Source organism: Tachypleus tridentatus, chromosome 5 (assembly GCF_004210375.1).
Source record: "Tachypleus tridentatus isolate NWPU-2018 chromosome 5, ASM421037v1, whole genome shotgun sequence".
Lineage (NCBI taxonomy): Eukaryota > Metazoa > Arthropoda > Merostomata > Xiphosura > Limulidae > Tachypleus > Tachypleus tridentatus.
In genome coordinates this window covers 10,581,829-10,598,574 of record NC_134829.1, presented here as the reverse complement: position 1 = coordinate 10,598,574, position 16,746 = coordinate 10,581,829, and the positions used below count along the sequence as shown (strand labels likewise).

At 32.0% G+C, this 16,746-nt stretch overlaps 1 protein-coding gene across 3 annotated transcripts in view; it reads left to right on the top strand.

Moving 5' to 3' along the window:
- Ostgamma (oligosaccharide transferase gamma subunit) overlaps positions 1-13,989 on the top strand; it is a 38,338-nt gene extending 24,349 nt beyond the window's left edge. For 2 of the 3 annotated variants that reach the window (XM_076501091.1, XM_076501088.1), the window contains 5 exons: positions 1,597-1,683; positions 2,022-2,085; positions 2,617-2,691; positions 12,074-12,164; positions 13,847-13,989. In XM_076501091.1, the coding sequence (XP_076357206.1) occupies positions 1,597-1,683; positions 2,022-2,085; positions 2,617-2,691; positions 12,074-12,164; positions 13,847-13,862 (333 nt within the window). In that variant the 3' untranslated portion in view covers positions 13,863-13,989. The remainder of the gene's footprint in view (positions 1-1,596; positions 1,684-2,021; positions 2,086-2,616; positions 2,692-12,073; positions 12,165-13,846) is intronic. The other variant, XM_076501090.1, reaches the window with a different exon arrangement.
- The last annotated feature ends 2,757 nt before the right edge of the window (positions 13,990-16,746 follow it).

Here is a 16,746-nt window from a genome sequence, read left to right as displayed (position 1 = left end):
TCAAACCCAAGCTGTAGAAGTGGTAGTTTGCTTTGTTAATGAATTTATTAATGAAGCTTTTGCTTAGGTTGTGGCCTTGAGAACGAAGATGGGCTCATTCATGTTTGTTTCAGGTGAAGAAAGATTATGCTTCATTTCAACACTAAGTCAGATTTCACATGTGAATAAATTAATCCAAGATGCACAAAAACAGGATGTTTGGGATGGAACCAGATGTGCAACTGCCTCCCTGTGGTGGGTTCTGGATATCTTCAGTTACACAATGGTAAAATTTAGCACACAAATGCCAACTAATGTCTTAAAATGACCTGCAGTTTTATCAAATAACATACAAATTTTCAATGCACTTGCAGAGCCAGAAGATTCATCCTTAATATAAGAATATTTTGATTGGTGAATTACTGTCATTGTTGTGCAAAATTTGCATTCCCTGGAGAAATTTATTATAGAATATTTTGGTTTTCACTCCACCCTAATTGCAGATGAACACATGCAGGTAGCTATACAAATACCAACCACAACTACAGCAGTATTGACAAACATATACTTATACAAACTGGAATGATATATGAACATGTTTATAAACACTTGATGTACTAGTGTAAATATACAATTAATCTTAAGCAAAACAGCAAACTCATACATATTTAGATACATTGTTTACAACAATATAAACATATGTATGAGTTTGCTGTCTTGTTTAAGATCAGTTGTATATTTACATTAGTACGTCAAGTGTTGATAAACATGTTTGTCATTCCAGTTTGTATAATTATATATGTTTGTCTATACTTCTGTAGTTTTTTGTTGTATTTGTATAGCTATCTGCACGTGTTTGTCTGCTATTTTGTAGTCCTAATGGTTTAATTAATGTTTGATGTTGTTACCTATTAAAATTTAATTTTATTATTAGTATTTTTAGAGCTGTACTGCACTTGTACACCATTAATTTTATTGTTTAATGTTTAATACAACTTAGCACAAGTATAAACTTGATATTTTGAAGTATTCTGCAATGTTACTACTTGATTGGTTTATTTGAACAAGTTCTGCTTGCTACATTTGATTGTTTCTTGTGAAACATTATGCCTGTTACTGTCTAGATTTTAGTCTTCTGTGTGTAGATGTTAATATTCTGCATTGTTACACTATAATTTTGATTGTTTATGTGTAAATATTGTACCTAGTTACTGTATAAATATGATTCGTTTGTGTGTAAAGTCTGCATTGTTACACTACAATTTTGATTGTTTATGTGTAAATATTGTACCTAGTTACTGTATAAATATGATTCGTTTGTGTGTAAAGTCTGCTTTGTTACAGTGTAAATTTGATTGTTGTGTTTGTGTGAATGTGTTGTCTAGTTACAGTATAAATATATTCATTTGTGTGTAAATATTTTGCCTGTTGCTGTCTATACTTGATTATGTAATATGTAGAAATGCTTTACACTGTTACAGTGAAACTTTAATTGTTTTATGTTTGAGTTCTGGTCTTTTAAAGTATAATAAACTTCATCATGTTATATTTTAGGTACCCTATTTTTTCAATATGAGCTTGATTGTTTTATGTATAAGTGTTTTGTTTATGTTACAGTGTATAGTTTTTGCCATGACATCAGGACAAATGTGGAATCACATCAGAGGACCTCCTTTCATGCATCGAACACCAAGAGGCAATGTGGTACGTTTCAGTGTAATTCAGTGTTATTAATAAACATTTAGAACTGTTTTTCTTACCAGCTAGCTGATGTGAATTTTAATTACAATATTTGTGTTTTAAACTATTATTCTGCTCGTAATTCTGTAGTTATTTCTTGTTCAAGTTGAAAATGTCAATATTATTTTACTTTTAATGCATTTTCAGTGTAAGTAAGCACACTGTTAGTAGGAATTTCTAAACATATAATCTCATATGTCATCAGTAAACTAGATTTGAGGTATCTTTTGGCAGATTCTTATAATACATCTTAAACTGTATGTTCTTTTGATAATTGAAAAATATAATTTTCTTTTTTGCAGGCATATGTGCATGGGAGCAGTGGTGGTCAGTTTATTGTAGAAACATACATTGTTATTGTCCTCAGTATCCTTTCTGTTAACTTAATATGTTGTAAAGAAGTTAATAAAAGTAAATAAATAACTATCTATAACAATTAGCTACCAAGAGGAAAAAGTTAAACTGATACTTGCTAAAAATTGTGTTTTAGTGAATGTTTTTAACCACTGACATTGAGGTAATTATTTCATTTACCTCTGTATATTGCTCATTTTCATGCCTAGATAATTGTATTGTGTACAATTTAGCACAGTTTTTAATTCCATGAAATTGGATGAAGCACGAACCTACATATAGTAGGGAAAAAAATTGTTTGATTAGAGTTATTAGTTAGCAGTGCAGGTGGTGATAGTAAATAAGATTCTGTTTGTTTAGAATTCTAGCTCGCAGCAGGACAATTAGTAGTAGAAGAAAATACATTCTATTTGGGTTAGAAATATTGGCTAACACTACATTTAAGATAGAAGAAGACATCATTGTTATTGAATAGCAGTAAAGGTAGGGTAGAAGAAAAATCACTGTTTTTGTGTGTTGTTTTTTTCACTTAACTCTGGTTAGATGCTGCTGTTGTGTTTGGTATGATCTTACTGAATGAAGCTGCAGCCAGTAAAGGAGATCCAAGGAAAAGAAAGAGTTAGTAAAACATTTCTACTTTAATGTGGCAGTGTGGCTTCCCACAAATGAAATGTATTTATACCTGGAGAAAATACATTATTTCTGTAGGAAACATTTTTTGGTTATGATATTTTGCATCTGAATGCAGAATGTTTATAAAACATAAAGGTAGAGCTGTGTATTTAAAGTAATTCAAACAGCTAAGTGACCGGCTTAGACTAATAACTAATGACATATGAGTTAGGTACATAAAAGTTCCAAATGAATATGATGGTTATGTAGGGCTTCTCAGTGGTTGCAAGGCTACACCTAAGCAGGTAAACCCATTCCACAACACACAATACCCACCAAAAATCTCTAGTGCAAAAGATATTTTGTGATAAATAGTCTTTCAAAAGCTATGTAAGTGCTTAAACTCTACAGAGTGACACTCTAAGTTTGTTCATTTTTTTTATAGACATTTAAACTGAAAACCTTAATACATAATCACTGTTATTTGAAAGGAGTTCTGGAGAATGACAGATCCATTCTCCAAATATCTTACCCTTTGTACTGCATAGTGTTATATATGCTTACCCCATTCTTATGCATATGGCATTGTCTTATGTACTGTTCTTCTCCTAATTTCATTTTTGCATAGTTCAATGAAGTTTGAGAAGTTTCCACATATGCACATGCCACTTGTATATCTATTGATGATGAAATATGTATTTGTTTGTACCTTAACTCCTCTGAGTCTATTGGATCAATCTCAGCCAAACTTTAAACACTATGAACAAAAGGGAGAATGTACTAAAGACGTCAAAATTGAACTTAGCCCTATTTATATTTTGTAAAGCCTGTGGTTAATTACTCCCAGCCTTAAACAGTCTTGGCAAGTTGATATTTTAGGCAAGGATGAATATTCTAAAAGGATTCAAGGTCAAAGTATAAAAGTTGTTGGATTCATTCTTAAACAACCATGCCTTTCTGATGGTCAATAAGATGTAAAGTGTTGAAGAGTGGAACCACCTCAGAATTTTTATTTTTTGATAGATGGAAAGCAAACTGCAAATTTTCTTTATGAAGAAGCTTTCTTATAGTTGTAAATTTTGAGATGGAGTTTATGTTCATGTTATTACTTTGAAATATATGATCACTTTATAAACTGATTTAATTAAGTTTAACCATTCTCCACCAGTTGATGAGTATTTCAGCTTTTTAATTCTATAAATGTGAATCACTTTGGTGAAGTATGAATTTTGTGTAAATGTAATCTTCAGAAATGATAAAAACTATTACAAAAACTTTGTTTTTAAAATATTTACTAAACTTTATTAAAGTGCTTCTCACTGTACAAACATAACAGTTATATTACACTTCATAATGTCGTTGTCATGCTGGCTTTTTTTGTCCGTGCCCTCCAAAACACGTATCCAAAACTTTGCATCTCATCTTTTGGTAGTTACATTCAAATATTTAACTGCTTTTTGTGTGGAAAAGATGAATTTGCAGAGAAAAACACTTTTTGATTTATTCAAACATGACTGTATGTAACTCTATCACCTTTTGGCTTGGATCTTACTGCTGTCAAAATTAGGTCAACCTGAACAATATATTAGTCAGGATTTATATTTTGCTAAGCATCCTCCAATGATTCTTCTTTTTCATTTTTTTTGCATGATTTTAGACTTTAAAATGTCAGTAAATACATGTGTGACAGTTTCACTAATTTAACTCTATTGTGATGCATCACAGGTCAAAGGGCATTTTAATCATGTTTGTTGGCTTGCATTCAAAATTGTATTGAACTAGTATTTTATGAATTTATGGTATTAACTTTGGTATCAAATTATAGATTATAATTCAGATTTCAGTATTATACATAAGTTAATTTCTTAATTAAAAATAAATTTAAAAAACCTAAATACAGATTTTTTTGTGAGTCTCATGATATGAAGGAGCAATTGTCCAAATTAGGTGTTTGTGGTGTTAAAATACTAAGCTTATAGTTTTGTATTAGTTAGGAACCTAAATTATTAACATTGACAAGCTAGAATATAAAATAAGAACCTCAAATTTTTAATTTTGGTGAGATATGGCTTATGTACTGAATAAAACAGTGGCCCTTCATTTTTGGAAATCTCCCTTATATAGACACTTCTATTGAAGTGACACTTGAATAACCAGTAAACAGCTTAGAGTGTATCCCTGGTGTTTTTCTCATCCACTGTATCAAATTTCATATTTTTTTATATCTAAATACATCTTAGTTGCTAACCTTGATAAATTATAACAGAATTCTATGGTGTTGATATGGTGTGTATATATATATATGTATATTTTTTTTTGTTATTCAACTCTCTATGTATATAAAACCTACAAAAAATATTTCATTTCTTATCTTCCAAGTGCAAAATTTTAAGACTTAGCAACTTACTTCACAGGTCATAACTAGAAGAGATAATTGTTTTCTTTACTTCTTCATTTACCATTCTATATTTTAAGAAAAAATAAGTTTAATAACTTATTTCTAAATAGTAATAATCTATATATATGTATAATAATGGAAATATGAATGTATATTATAAAATATTACTACACAGATATTAAAATATTAAAACACAGAAAATATGGGGTCACTTTGTAAATGCTAAATGCCAGTTTTATGTTATTGGATACAGTGACACGAGTGCAAATGTGACACGTCACTGCGAGTTGTGTAATTTTAGTCAGGCACAACTGCAAGGTCAGTATAATAAAAATAAGTATATAGTATTACAAGACTTAAGCTATTCAAGGTACAAGGTTGACCCCATGTGCTTAGGGTAGAGAAGATTACACACAAAATATAGTCTTACTGAAAATGAATGTTTGAAATGTATTTAGAAAGTTTTGAAGATTACACAAATATCTGAGATTTTTGAGAACAAAGAATAGTTTTTATTCATAACATGAAAATTTCTTCTCACTCAGAGTGGTAACAAAACTGACTTCAATTTTTCACAAACACTTTAGTAAAAATACTTTTAAAAAATCTGATTTTTTGTGTACTAAAAGTCTATCAAACTTTAAAGATACAGACCCTCTGTCATAAGCTATAGTGTAAATTAACATGTACAAATGTGTATACGAACTAGCATATATTATAGAAAGCCTGTTGTGAAAGGGTTGATTGAAATTAAATTCAAATGGGATGGAAGATATCATATGCTGATTTTAAAAAACAACAATCTTGTGTTGTTATCGGTTTTCATGCTTGTGAAAAGCAGCTGAGAATTCATGAATATATGTCAGTACTCCAACTAGTTATAAATCTGAAATAGATTTCATTTAAAACAGTAAATAGATCATGCTGTTGAAGAGAGAAGAAATGTCCAGTTAAAATTTCTTTATTGACTCGTATCGAGTTTCAATTGTAGTTTGTTGTCATAGAAATGGTGTTGCATCTTTTGAGGCTTCCAGTAAGGTATGAGTAAATTGTCCCACCTGTTACATTTTTGAAAGGTATCATTGGTATTCATGCAAGACTTTTTCCTTATAAGTAAGATAACAATACTGTATGATTCTAGAGTAGCTAAATTTCATTTATTAAGTTTTCTTATATATTTTTCTATAAATACATATCAAGGAAAATATTTCTTGAATTGTTTCGAAAACAATCCATAATATATGAATATTAGAGATGTGTGAATTTTTACTCTTCTGTAACCTTCTTGCCATGAGTAAGTTAAAGTACACATCACCATGACCTTTCACACTTACATTCATTAAACTACTTTATTATTGATGTATTTAAATAAGCTTGGTGTTAAAATGTAGTTCATAAATTTTCATAATATATCTTTTAATTTTAAAAGGAAGTGTTTAAATAAATCTTCAGTCTTTTATCATACGAAAATCATGGCATTCATTCTCTAGGTCTTCTTTAATTTATTTTCACCCCTCTATGAAATGCAGAATTTAATGCAAATTATTCATTATAAAGTAGATATTACAAAGGCAAAGCCTAATTTTTATAGTCTTCAATCTTATATGTTTATGGAAACATAAACTAGAAAGTCAAACACATTTGCCACACCCACCTGAACATATCTTATAATTAACAAATTGCCAGTAATTCTCTCTGGCATTTTATCCTATAACATTTATAACCAATAGAAAAGTAAAATTTTAATCTGTCAACTGATGAATCACATTACATTGGTTTTAGCTCATGGTAATTTCATCTTCAGTTTGAAAATTCCTCTCATAGTGTTCATATCGAGAAGCTTAGGAAAATATTTTAAGTTTTTTATTCCATGGTTAGAAAACCAGTTACATTGTGATAGTTATAGGACATTGTTTGTTTTGTGCTTCTTATTAGTTTTTGTTCTTAGGTGCATTACTTAACCTTTGCACTGTGACTTAAATGTATATTTCCTAGTGCTCCCATCCCCTCACACTGTGAATAGGACAAATGTTTCTCATTGGTATTCAAAACTACTGTGCATTGAGTATGGGAGTAAAATGAGTTGAAAAGTGTTTATTGGAATCCCATTTGATGTTGTTATATGATTTCCCTCATTGTTTTCCACTCAGCTCTGAAGTAACTGATAAGATGCCTAAGTGGAATATATCACAACTGCGTTTTGACCAAGTCTGCATCTCTAGAGCAGCAAGTAGTAACCCTAATTATTATGTAACTATGCTTGATGCACTTAACTGAGATAGCTTTAGAAGATAGTGAAAGTGCATCAAGTGTTCATAGGAATGATGATGAAGATGGTCACTGTCCATCTAGTGATGATATTCAGGATAATGAAACTGACTGGACCCAGCAGAGGAAGATGTAAACAGCATCAGTGATGGTAAACATTTGTCTCAGTGACAGTGTGAGGGGTGTGAGCACTAGGAAATATACATTTTATATGTGTGTGTGTGTGTGTGAACAGGTTAAGTAAATAAAAATTATTTTTTGTACTTGTATCATGAACATTTAAAAAATTTAAATTTTATAGGCAATCAACAGCAAAAAAATGAGGTCAAAATACTATATTTCATGTTTTTCAAGTAACTAAAATGCAAGTTAGAAATTCATGAGGTTAGATTAGATGAGATGATGAATGATAATAATTCCCCATGAAGTATGCATGTGAGGAGCTCGTTACATCATTCAATGAGGTAGTGCTAGCTAAATGTTTGGTGATCAGTTTCCAAATTTTCTTCACATATTATTAAGTTAGATGTGGTTCAAAGAGCAGTAAAACAATAAAATCAAGTATAAAGAAATGTAATTTTCTGTTAAAATTTGCAGTCATTCTAGGATATAAAAAGAGTAATTTAGGTTTATTTTGCACTTTTAATGGTCAAGATTGGTCAAATCAACTGAGTCTATGATGTGAGGGTAGAAAAAATAACAGATAGAAAGACTCTTGATTGAAAGAAACATTTTGTATTTATTTAGGAGGTTTTATTGACTATTGGAAAATTCATCTTATCAAGTATTGATAACAGTAATATTTTAAAAACGTGAAGCAATTTCAGTAATGTGCACTTGAATGGTCAGCTGAAGTCTCATTGCACTTCTTTGTAACTAATATACAGAGTTACCTACAGTCAACCTTGTATATACACAACTTGCATTAAAAATTAAAATTTCATAGTGCAAATGGTCATTGTATTAATTTTATGTATATAAAAATATATCAATTTATTTTACACAAACTACACTAAATCTGTCATTTATAAACCTAATCAAGCAGTTCTTTATAAAAATGAAACCTGAGATACTGAATGTTTTGTAATTTTCTTCATATTTGCTATCTTATCAGTGCTAGTGAGAATATAAGTGCTTGTGAGAGCATAAGTAGTAGTATTAATTGTATGAAAAAAGTTTGTCTTGAAGTGAAGTGGAGAAAAAATGGTTGTAAATTGATGCAAAAATGGTTATTTCCATGAAAGATTTATCAAACAAATATATTACAAGGTGTGTAGTTTGTGATAAATATTTTTAAATACTGAATATCAGCAAAAGTATAATGTTCAGCCACAAACATAAAGAAAAGTATATATCTTATTTGAGTATGGAAGCACATGATACTTATAATAAGTTGGCAACAATGATTTATAAGTATAATGAATTATTTTTGGGAACATGCAACATGTTTGATAGAAAATTGGTCTTCTTCAGGTAGTATGCTCCCCTAAAAAATAAACCATTATACTTATAAATCATTGTTTGCCAAATTATCACTAAACAAATGTCTGTTATCTGACAATCCAAGGCTGACTTAGAAGGCAAGATAAATTTTGGGGAAGAGTCTTTTGTGATTTCTAAGTAAACTGGTTATTTTTTATGGGTGAACTATCTAATTGTCACTACTGAGTGTTTGTGTAACAACCTTTGGATGTGGAAGTTTATAGTTTGTTCCAGAACAGTTGTGGAATTTTTTTACCTGAAAAGTAACCCTGGGCAGAGCAATCACCTCTTTCCTTTCTCGCTAATTGACTATAATCGTCCCTTTACACTGGTGTAACTCAAACTGGCTCTTCATCAGTCTGGCAGTACATTGGTTGGACCTGACAATGTACACTATGAAATGCTGTGCCATCTATCTCCTGCTATTATTTTGCTTGTTTTTAACTGGATCTGGCAGGAGAATATTTTTCCTGATGCCTGGTGCCAGGCTGTTGTTATACCTTTCTCTAAGCCTGGAAAGGATCTCAAGATTCCTTCAAACTACCATCCAAATGCGTTGAAGAGCTGTATCTTTAAGACCTTATAGAGGATGGTTAATGCTTGTCCTGTTTGGTTACTTGAATCAAACAACTTCCTCTCACCCACCGAGTGTGTGTTCTGACGACAGTGCTTCCATCATGATTGAAATGTCAATCAGAGAAGTCTTTCTCAAATGACAACATCTTGTATCAATATTCTTTGACTTTGAGAAGGCTTATGATACTACATGGAGGTTTGGCATTTTGTGAGACCTCCATTTATATGGATTACCTGGTCATTTGTCCATTTTTATTAAAAATGTTTCAATAAACAGGTGATTCCAAGTTAATGTGCATTTGTCACTTTCCCGTTCTTTTGTACAGGAGCTTGGAATCCCTCAGGGCTGTGTTTTGTGCATCACACTTTTCAGTATAAAGATTAATGCCATCACTGAACAACTCCCTATTACTGTTGCAAATGGGCTCTATGTTGATGACTTTCACATCTCATGTCAGTCATTGAACATGAGGTATATTGAGTAGCAGCTGCAAACTGCCCTCAATCATTTACTGAATTGGACCACAGCAAAAGGTTTAACTTTTCTCTCTCTAACACCATTTGCATACACTTTTGCCACCAACAGGGTATTCACCCTGATACTGAACTATGTATCAGTGAAGTTGTGCTACCTGTAGTCCCTGAGACAAAGTTCATGGGGCTTATCTTTGACTGTAAGCTGACCTTTATACCACACATCAAACAGCTACAGGTCAAATGTACAAGAGCACTGAACATCCTCCATGTCCTCTCTTCCACCGCTTCGGGAGCAGATCAATGTTCTATGCTAAAGATGTATCATGCTCTTATTCGAACGAAACTTGTCTATTGATCACTGGTCTATGGCCCTGCCCGACCCTAGGCCTTAAAGATACTCATCCTCGCTCATCGGCAAGGACTTTGGCTCTGCACTTGGGCTATCCGCACTTCCCCAATTCAGAGCTTATACATAGTCTCATGAGCCTTCTTTGCACCTTCACCGTTTGCAACTGTGTTTACTATATGCTTCAAAACTTCGTTCCTTACCAAAGCATCCCAACTGTGGTTGTGTTTTCCTTCCTCGGTGAGCCATGCTCTTTCAGAACAGACGATCTCTCATTGTTCCTTTTGGCTTCAGTATTCAAGCACAGTTGGATGAATTGGATCTCTCCTTGGATAACATTGCTATATCCACTGGTCAGCCTATCCCACCATGGCTTATTGCAATCCCCAAATGTGACCTTTTTTTAAGTTATCTGAGAAAATCAGATATTTGCTTAAAATCTTTCAAACCATCCCTCCATTCCTATTTATATGAATGGTCCGAAATTTGGTGACTTTTGGGCTCTGCCATGGCTTTTTTGTTTGCTGCTGAACTGTATGCCATTTCTCTTGACCTAGATCACATAGAAGCTAAGCAGTACTCAAATTGCACAATTTATGCTGACTTGCTTAGTTCTCTACTGGCCGTGGAATCACTTCCCATTGATTTACACCCTGTTCTTGCAGATATTCAAAACTGACTGGCCCATTTCTCTTTAGCATCTATTTCTATCCAGGTTTTATGGATACCAGGCCATGTTTGTATTCACAGGAAGTAGCTCACTGACACCACAGCTACACAACTCTAGCACTATCACTGTTGTGCCTGTTCCATACATGGACTATGGTCCTGTATTCAAAGCTTGGTTCTGTGCCAGTTGGCAGTCAACTTGAAGTGAGCAATGTGAAAACAAGCTTTTTCAAATTTTATTTTGAAACCCTCTATTGGACTTTGGCCATCTTGCTTCCATAAGGATTGGAAAAGGGAAGTTGTCCTAACTAGACACGCATTGATCACAGTTTTATAACTTGTCATTTTCTTTTATCTGAGTCTAAACCAATGTGTTGTCTGTGTGACACTGGGGTCACAATAAGCCACATTTTACTGTTTTGCCGTCGTAATGACTCTCAACAACAGAACCATTTTAAACATGTTTTGTCTCAAGGTTTATCCATAATGATAGACAGTGTTATTGGAGTTGGTGACACTGTCCATGTTACAAATGTTTCTAATTTTTTAAAAGCCATTTATATTTTTAATGCTATTTAAGTTTTTATTAATAAATTAGACATTTTTGAAAATGTGAATCCTTTTTAAAAATTAAAGTACAACTAGTCTGATTTGAAATTAGAAAATTTCCATAATGTCAAATAACCAGGACTGGAAAGGCCAATTTCAAGTGACTAATGCTGAAACTTGCCTGTTAGTCATCCTGGCTTATGATAATTACAGTTATACTACAAAGTATTCTACAACTTGTATTACTGTAGTTTTTCTCTTACCACTGTAGGCTAAACCTAAAAATTGGATTTAATTCTATTTGTTTTTTTAATTCAAAATTTAAACCTTGTTTTGTTTTACCTTAATTTCCTTTTATGAATTTTAATAATTTAACTTTTTATTGGATGTTTGGTGCAGATAGCCTAGTTGCTTTGTGACATAGAACACCACCCAACCAATCATACTTCTATTCAAAATGTTGTATGAATAGTATGTTATATACCAAGCATTGCTTAAAAAGTTTACCTTTGCTTAGCCTAATATTTCTTGTGTGCTTTATTAAAACCATAAATTATCCATTTCCTTTATTTCAAGGCTAGTCATCACAATAATTTGTAAGTTTTGTTTATATTCTCTTTTAGTCATGGCTGTTGTGGGTTTAGCATTGGTTGCCTTTTTCTTCAGTCTAATTTTGTCTATATTTCGGTCAAAAGCCCATGGTTACCCCTACAGGTGAGAATTTATTTCCAGTAATTGCAGTAATAAAAACGTTGTTAGATTTTAAAGAATGCTTTTCTGTATGCAGTGTGCTTACTTACAAAGATATTCAGAAAGGTACCAATTAAAATTAAACAAAACTAAGCTGTGAAATGTGAAGTTTTTTATTGTTACTGTTTGAATTTCTTGTTGAGTAAAAAAGTTTTGGTTCTTTCAGTATTGTGGTGTTTGATCATTCAGATAATTGTAATGCTTCAAATGTTGTCTTTTTTCACGAATTAATAGTTTAGGTTAGGGTGAGATAGAAATTTCAGCACATTATAGTTAAAAACAATGCCTCTTATGAAATATTAAATAAAAAACTTTACATGAGAAAACCCATGTTTAAATATAGGAGATAACTATGAAAGGAAGGAAACTGTAAAACTAAATAAATTTTACATATTCATTGACAAGCATTCTCTTACTCAGTGACAGAAAATATGGCTATTTTAGTAGGTGGTTTGATATCCCATCACATCTGGAAGTCTATTATTAAGGTACGTGACTACAAAGAGCTCGACCCAGGGATCATTTTGCCATGCTGTTTTCTTTGGTTTAAGTAGTTAATGTTTTCTTTCTTATCAAAGTGGACCACCCACACCTTATCATGTTGTTTCACCATTGTTTTAGTACTATTGTCTCCTCTTTTCCTGGGGCCTGGCATGGCCGAGCGCGTAAGGTGTGCGACTCGTAATCCGAGGGTCGCGGGTTCGCGCCCGCGTCGCGCTAAACATGCTTGCTCTCCCAGCCGTGGGGGCGTATAATGTGACGGTCAATCCCACTATTCGTTGGTAAAAGAGTAGCCCAAGAGTTGACGGTGGGTGGTGATGACTAGCTGCCTTCCCTCTAGTCTTACACTGCTAAATTAGGGACGGCTAGCACAGATAGCCCTCGAGTAGCTTTGTGCGAAATTCCAAAAACAAACAAACAAAAACCTCTTTTCCTTGTATTATTATTGCATGTTGCTAAGAAAAAGTCTTTGTATTCTCTATTACAACTGTAACACCAAGGACATTTGTAGGTTAGCTTTGAAGGTAACCTAACTTCCATTTGCAAGAAGAAACATTCAGAGATTTTGACTCTGTCTCAAAACAAAAAAGTTTGGGAATGGAGAATGTTTCACAGATAATGTACTCTAACAATGCCTGAATTAGAGTAAAACATCACTAAACTTTGGTGACAAAGACCAATCATAACTTCTTTTGATTTTAATCAGTTATATAGATCAGTTTACAACTCTGGATATCTTATAAAATAATGCATATTTTTGAAGATTTTCAGAAAGACTAATGCTGTACATGGTTCCTACAAAGTGCCCCATCATTTCTGTTGCTGTTGAGTTAGAGGTTGCTTGTTAATATATGAATAGAAGAAAATCTGTATATTTGTTTGTAAAAGCTGAAATTATTTTTGTATGAATTACATAGTTCTGAATTAAAATGTTTTAAACAGCATTGCTAATTTTAGCTTATGTTGCCTTTCTGTTTTATAGTAAACCTCTTAACAGGATCATTTTGCAAGTAAAGTTTAAATTAAACCACATTGTTGATTTAATAAAGTTGTCTGCTAGACGTTTTTGTGATTAAAATAATTATGACCTAGTAAACATTTCTTTTGCTTTATCTGCATTGATAATCATTTTTCCTTAATTCTAGCTTCCTGTTCAAGTGAACAACAGTGAGCAGATGTTCTAACTGTGGTTTGTAGGATTGCAGAATTTTTAACTGTTGATTAGTGATTGTAGAAGAATGATTGTTTTTCACTGTCTTCATTTGGAAATAAACAAGTTTGAGTCATATGAGTGCTTTATACTTAAGTGTGGAATCACATTAACTGTAAAGTTGTAATAAAAGAACAAAAACATACCTGTAGCTTACAGATTTTAAAGTTGTGTTCAAAAGATATTTTGAAATTGTAATTATTTTTAATTTACAAATCCTTAATTTATGTTTTACATTAATTCAGTATGTTTAAAATACTTCTAAATATTCAAAGAGAAAGCTGATGCAAAAATTTAATCTGAAATCTTTGGTAAATGAATTTGAATATTCTTGTTTAAAAAAGAGTTATATGTGTAATATTCTAAAACACACTGAATGTTAGAACACACAATCTTTCCATCACAAATGATCTAAAGCCCCAGATGTGTTAATAAATGTTCAACTAACACATATTCAAAAGTACTTAATGTTCAACAAATAATTATATGTAACACACTAGTCAATAAGCATTCAGCTAATAGTTACTCTTAAAACACTGAACAATAAGCTTTCAAGTAATATGGTATTAACTACACTTTCCAGGTAGTACCTGTTAATAACTACACGTTTTTGTTTTAGGAAATTACAGAGAAGCAACAAGTTAAGACTATGACTGAATTTAAGCAGAAAACAACAAAAAATACTGTAAAGAATGAAAAAATCAATCTTTATTGAATACAAATGAAGTAAATGAGTGCACTGGAAGAAAAATCACTCTTTTTATGGGAGATCTGTAAATATCTGTTAATTTGTTCTTCTAACTTTTAAACTAAAAAACTAAGCATATATTTGAATTACTAGTTACATTCAAAATATTAATCTGTAAAAGCTCAATTAATAGTTATACTCAAAAGAGTGTGATAATATTTGAGTTTCCGTGATGAAATAATAATCAGTGATGTCGAGAAACCCACTTGTTGAGAAATTTATATGCAAAAACGGCTCGTTTGGGTTGAAAAAATATTTTACATAGAAGAGCGAACAACGTTTCGACCTTCTTCGGTCATCGTCAGGTTCACAAAGAAAGAGGTAACTGACCGGAAGCTGACCACATGTTTGAAAGGGGTTGTGTAACTGTGTGTCGAAATGTAGAGGGCGGTATTAGATGTTTGAATCTATAATTTTATTATATTAATATAGGTATAAAGGCGTTCCTTTATATTGGTTTATTTTGGGTTTAAGTTGTATAAGTAAGGCTTCTTTAATTTTGCGTTTGTTTATGTTTGTTTCTTTATTTAGTATTTGAGTGTTTTCTATGGTTATGTTGTGTTTATTTGACATGCAGTGTTCGAAAACGTGTGAAGGTGACTTTTTATGTTCTTTGAATCTGGTTTCCATTTTTCTACTTGTTTCTCCAATATAGAAGTCGTGGCAGTTATCACATTGTATTTTATAAATAATGTTGGTGTGGTGTTTGTCAGTGTAGTTTTACATAGTATAGACCTCAGTTTTGTGCGGGTTTTGAATAAATTTGGTATTAACTGGAATGTCATATTTTGTTGCTAATTTTTGCCAAATGTTGGTTATTTGTTTGCTGATGTCAGGAATATATGGTATACAGCAGTATATGGTTTCGTGGTTTTTTGATTCGTGAGCTGTATTTACTTTAGTTGGTTAATTTTGCTTTCTGTGTAGGTGTGTGCTAATAATGTTTTCTACGGTTTGTGGAGGAAACTTATTGATGTTGATGAAGTATTGTTTTATTTTGTCTAATTCATCGTTAATTTTATCTGGTGAGCATAGTTTTATGGCTGTGTTTATTTGGTTTCTCAGTATGTTGAGTTTTTGTTTTGTTTCATGTGCTGAGTCCCAAGGAATGTATAGTCAAGTATGGGTGATTTTTTGGTGGATTTCTGTTTTGAATTGTGTGTCAGTTCTTGTAATTTTGAGGTTAAGAAATGATATTTGATTGCTTTCTTCCTGTTCACATGTGAAGTTAATGTTGGGATGTATAGAGTTAATGTGATTGAAAAAATTAAGTATGTGTTCTGTAGATTTAAATCCCGCAACCGTGTCATCTACATATCTGTACCAGTATAGTGGTGGATGTAATGCTGTGTTAATTGCTTGTGTTTCAACTTGTGTCATAAAAATATTGGCTAGGACTGGTGATACTGGATTGCCCATGCTTAGGCCATTTGTTTGTATATAGTTTTGGTTGTTGAACATGAAGTTTGTCTTTATCGTGGTGAATTCTATGAGGGTTGCTAACTGGTTACTGGGAATTTCTATAGTTGGGTTAGGGTCTCGGATATAGAGTTCTAAGGCTATCTTGCAGGCTTCAGTGGTTGGAACTTCTGTAAAGAGGGATATAACATCGAAACTGGCCATTAAGGCTTTATGATTAAGTCAAATAAACACAACATAACCATAGAAAACACTCAAATACTAAATAAAGAAACAAACATAAACAAATGCAAAATTAAAGCCTTACTTATACAACAACTTAAACCCAAAATAAACCAATATAAAGGAACGCCTTTATACCTATATTAATATAATAAAATTATAGATTCAAACATCTAATACCGCCCTCTACATTTTGACACACAGTTACACAACCCCTTTCAAACATGTGGTCAGCTTCCGGTCAGTTACCTCTTTCTTTGTGAACCTGACGATGACCGAAGAAGGTCGAAACGTTGTTCGCTCTTCCATGTAAAATATTTTCTCAACCCAAACGAGCCGTTTTTGCATATAAATATTTGAGTTTATAATTGAATTTTAAACAATAACTTTTTTTTTCTTCATCTGTACTGCTAAATATTAATAGTGACATTTTTGCATATAATGTT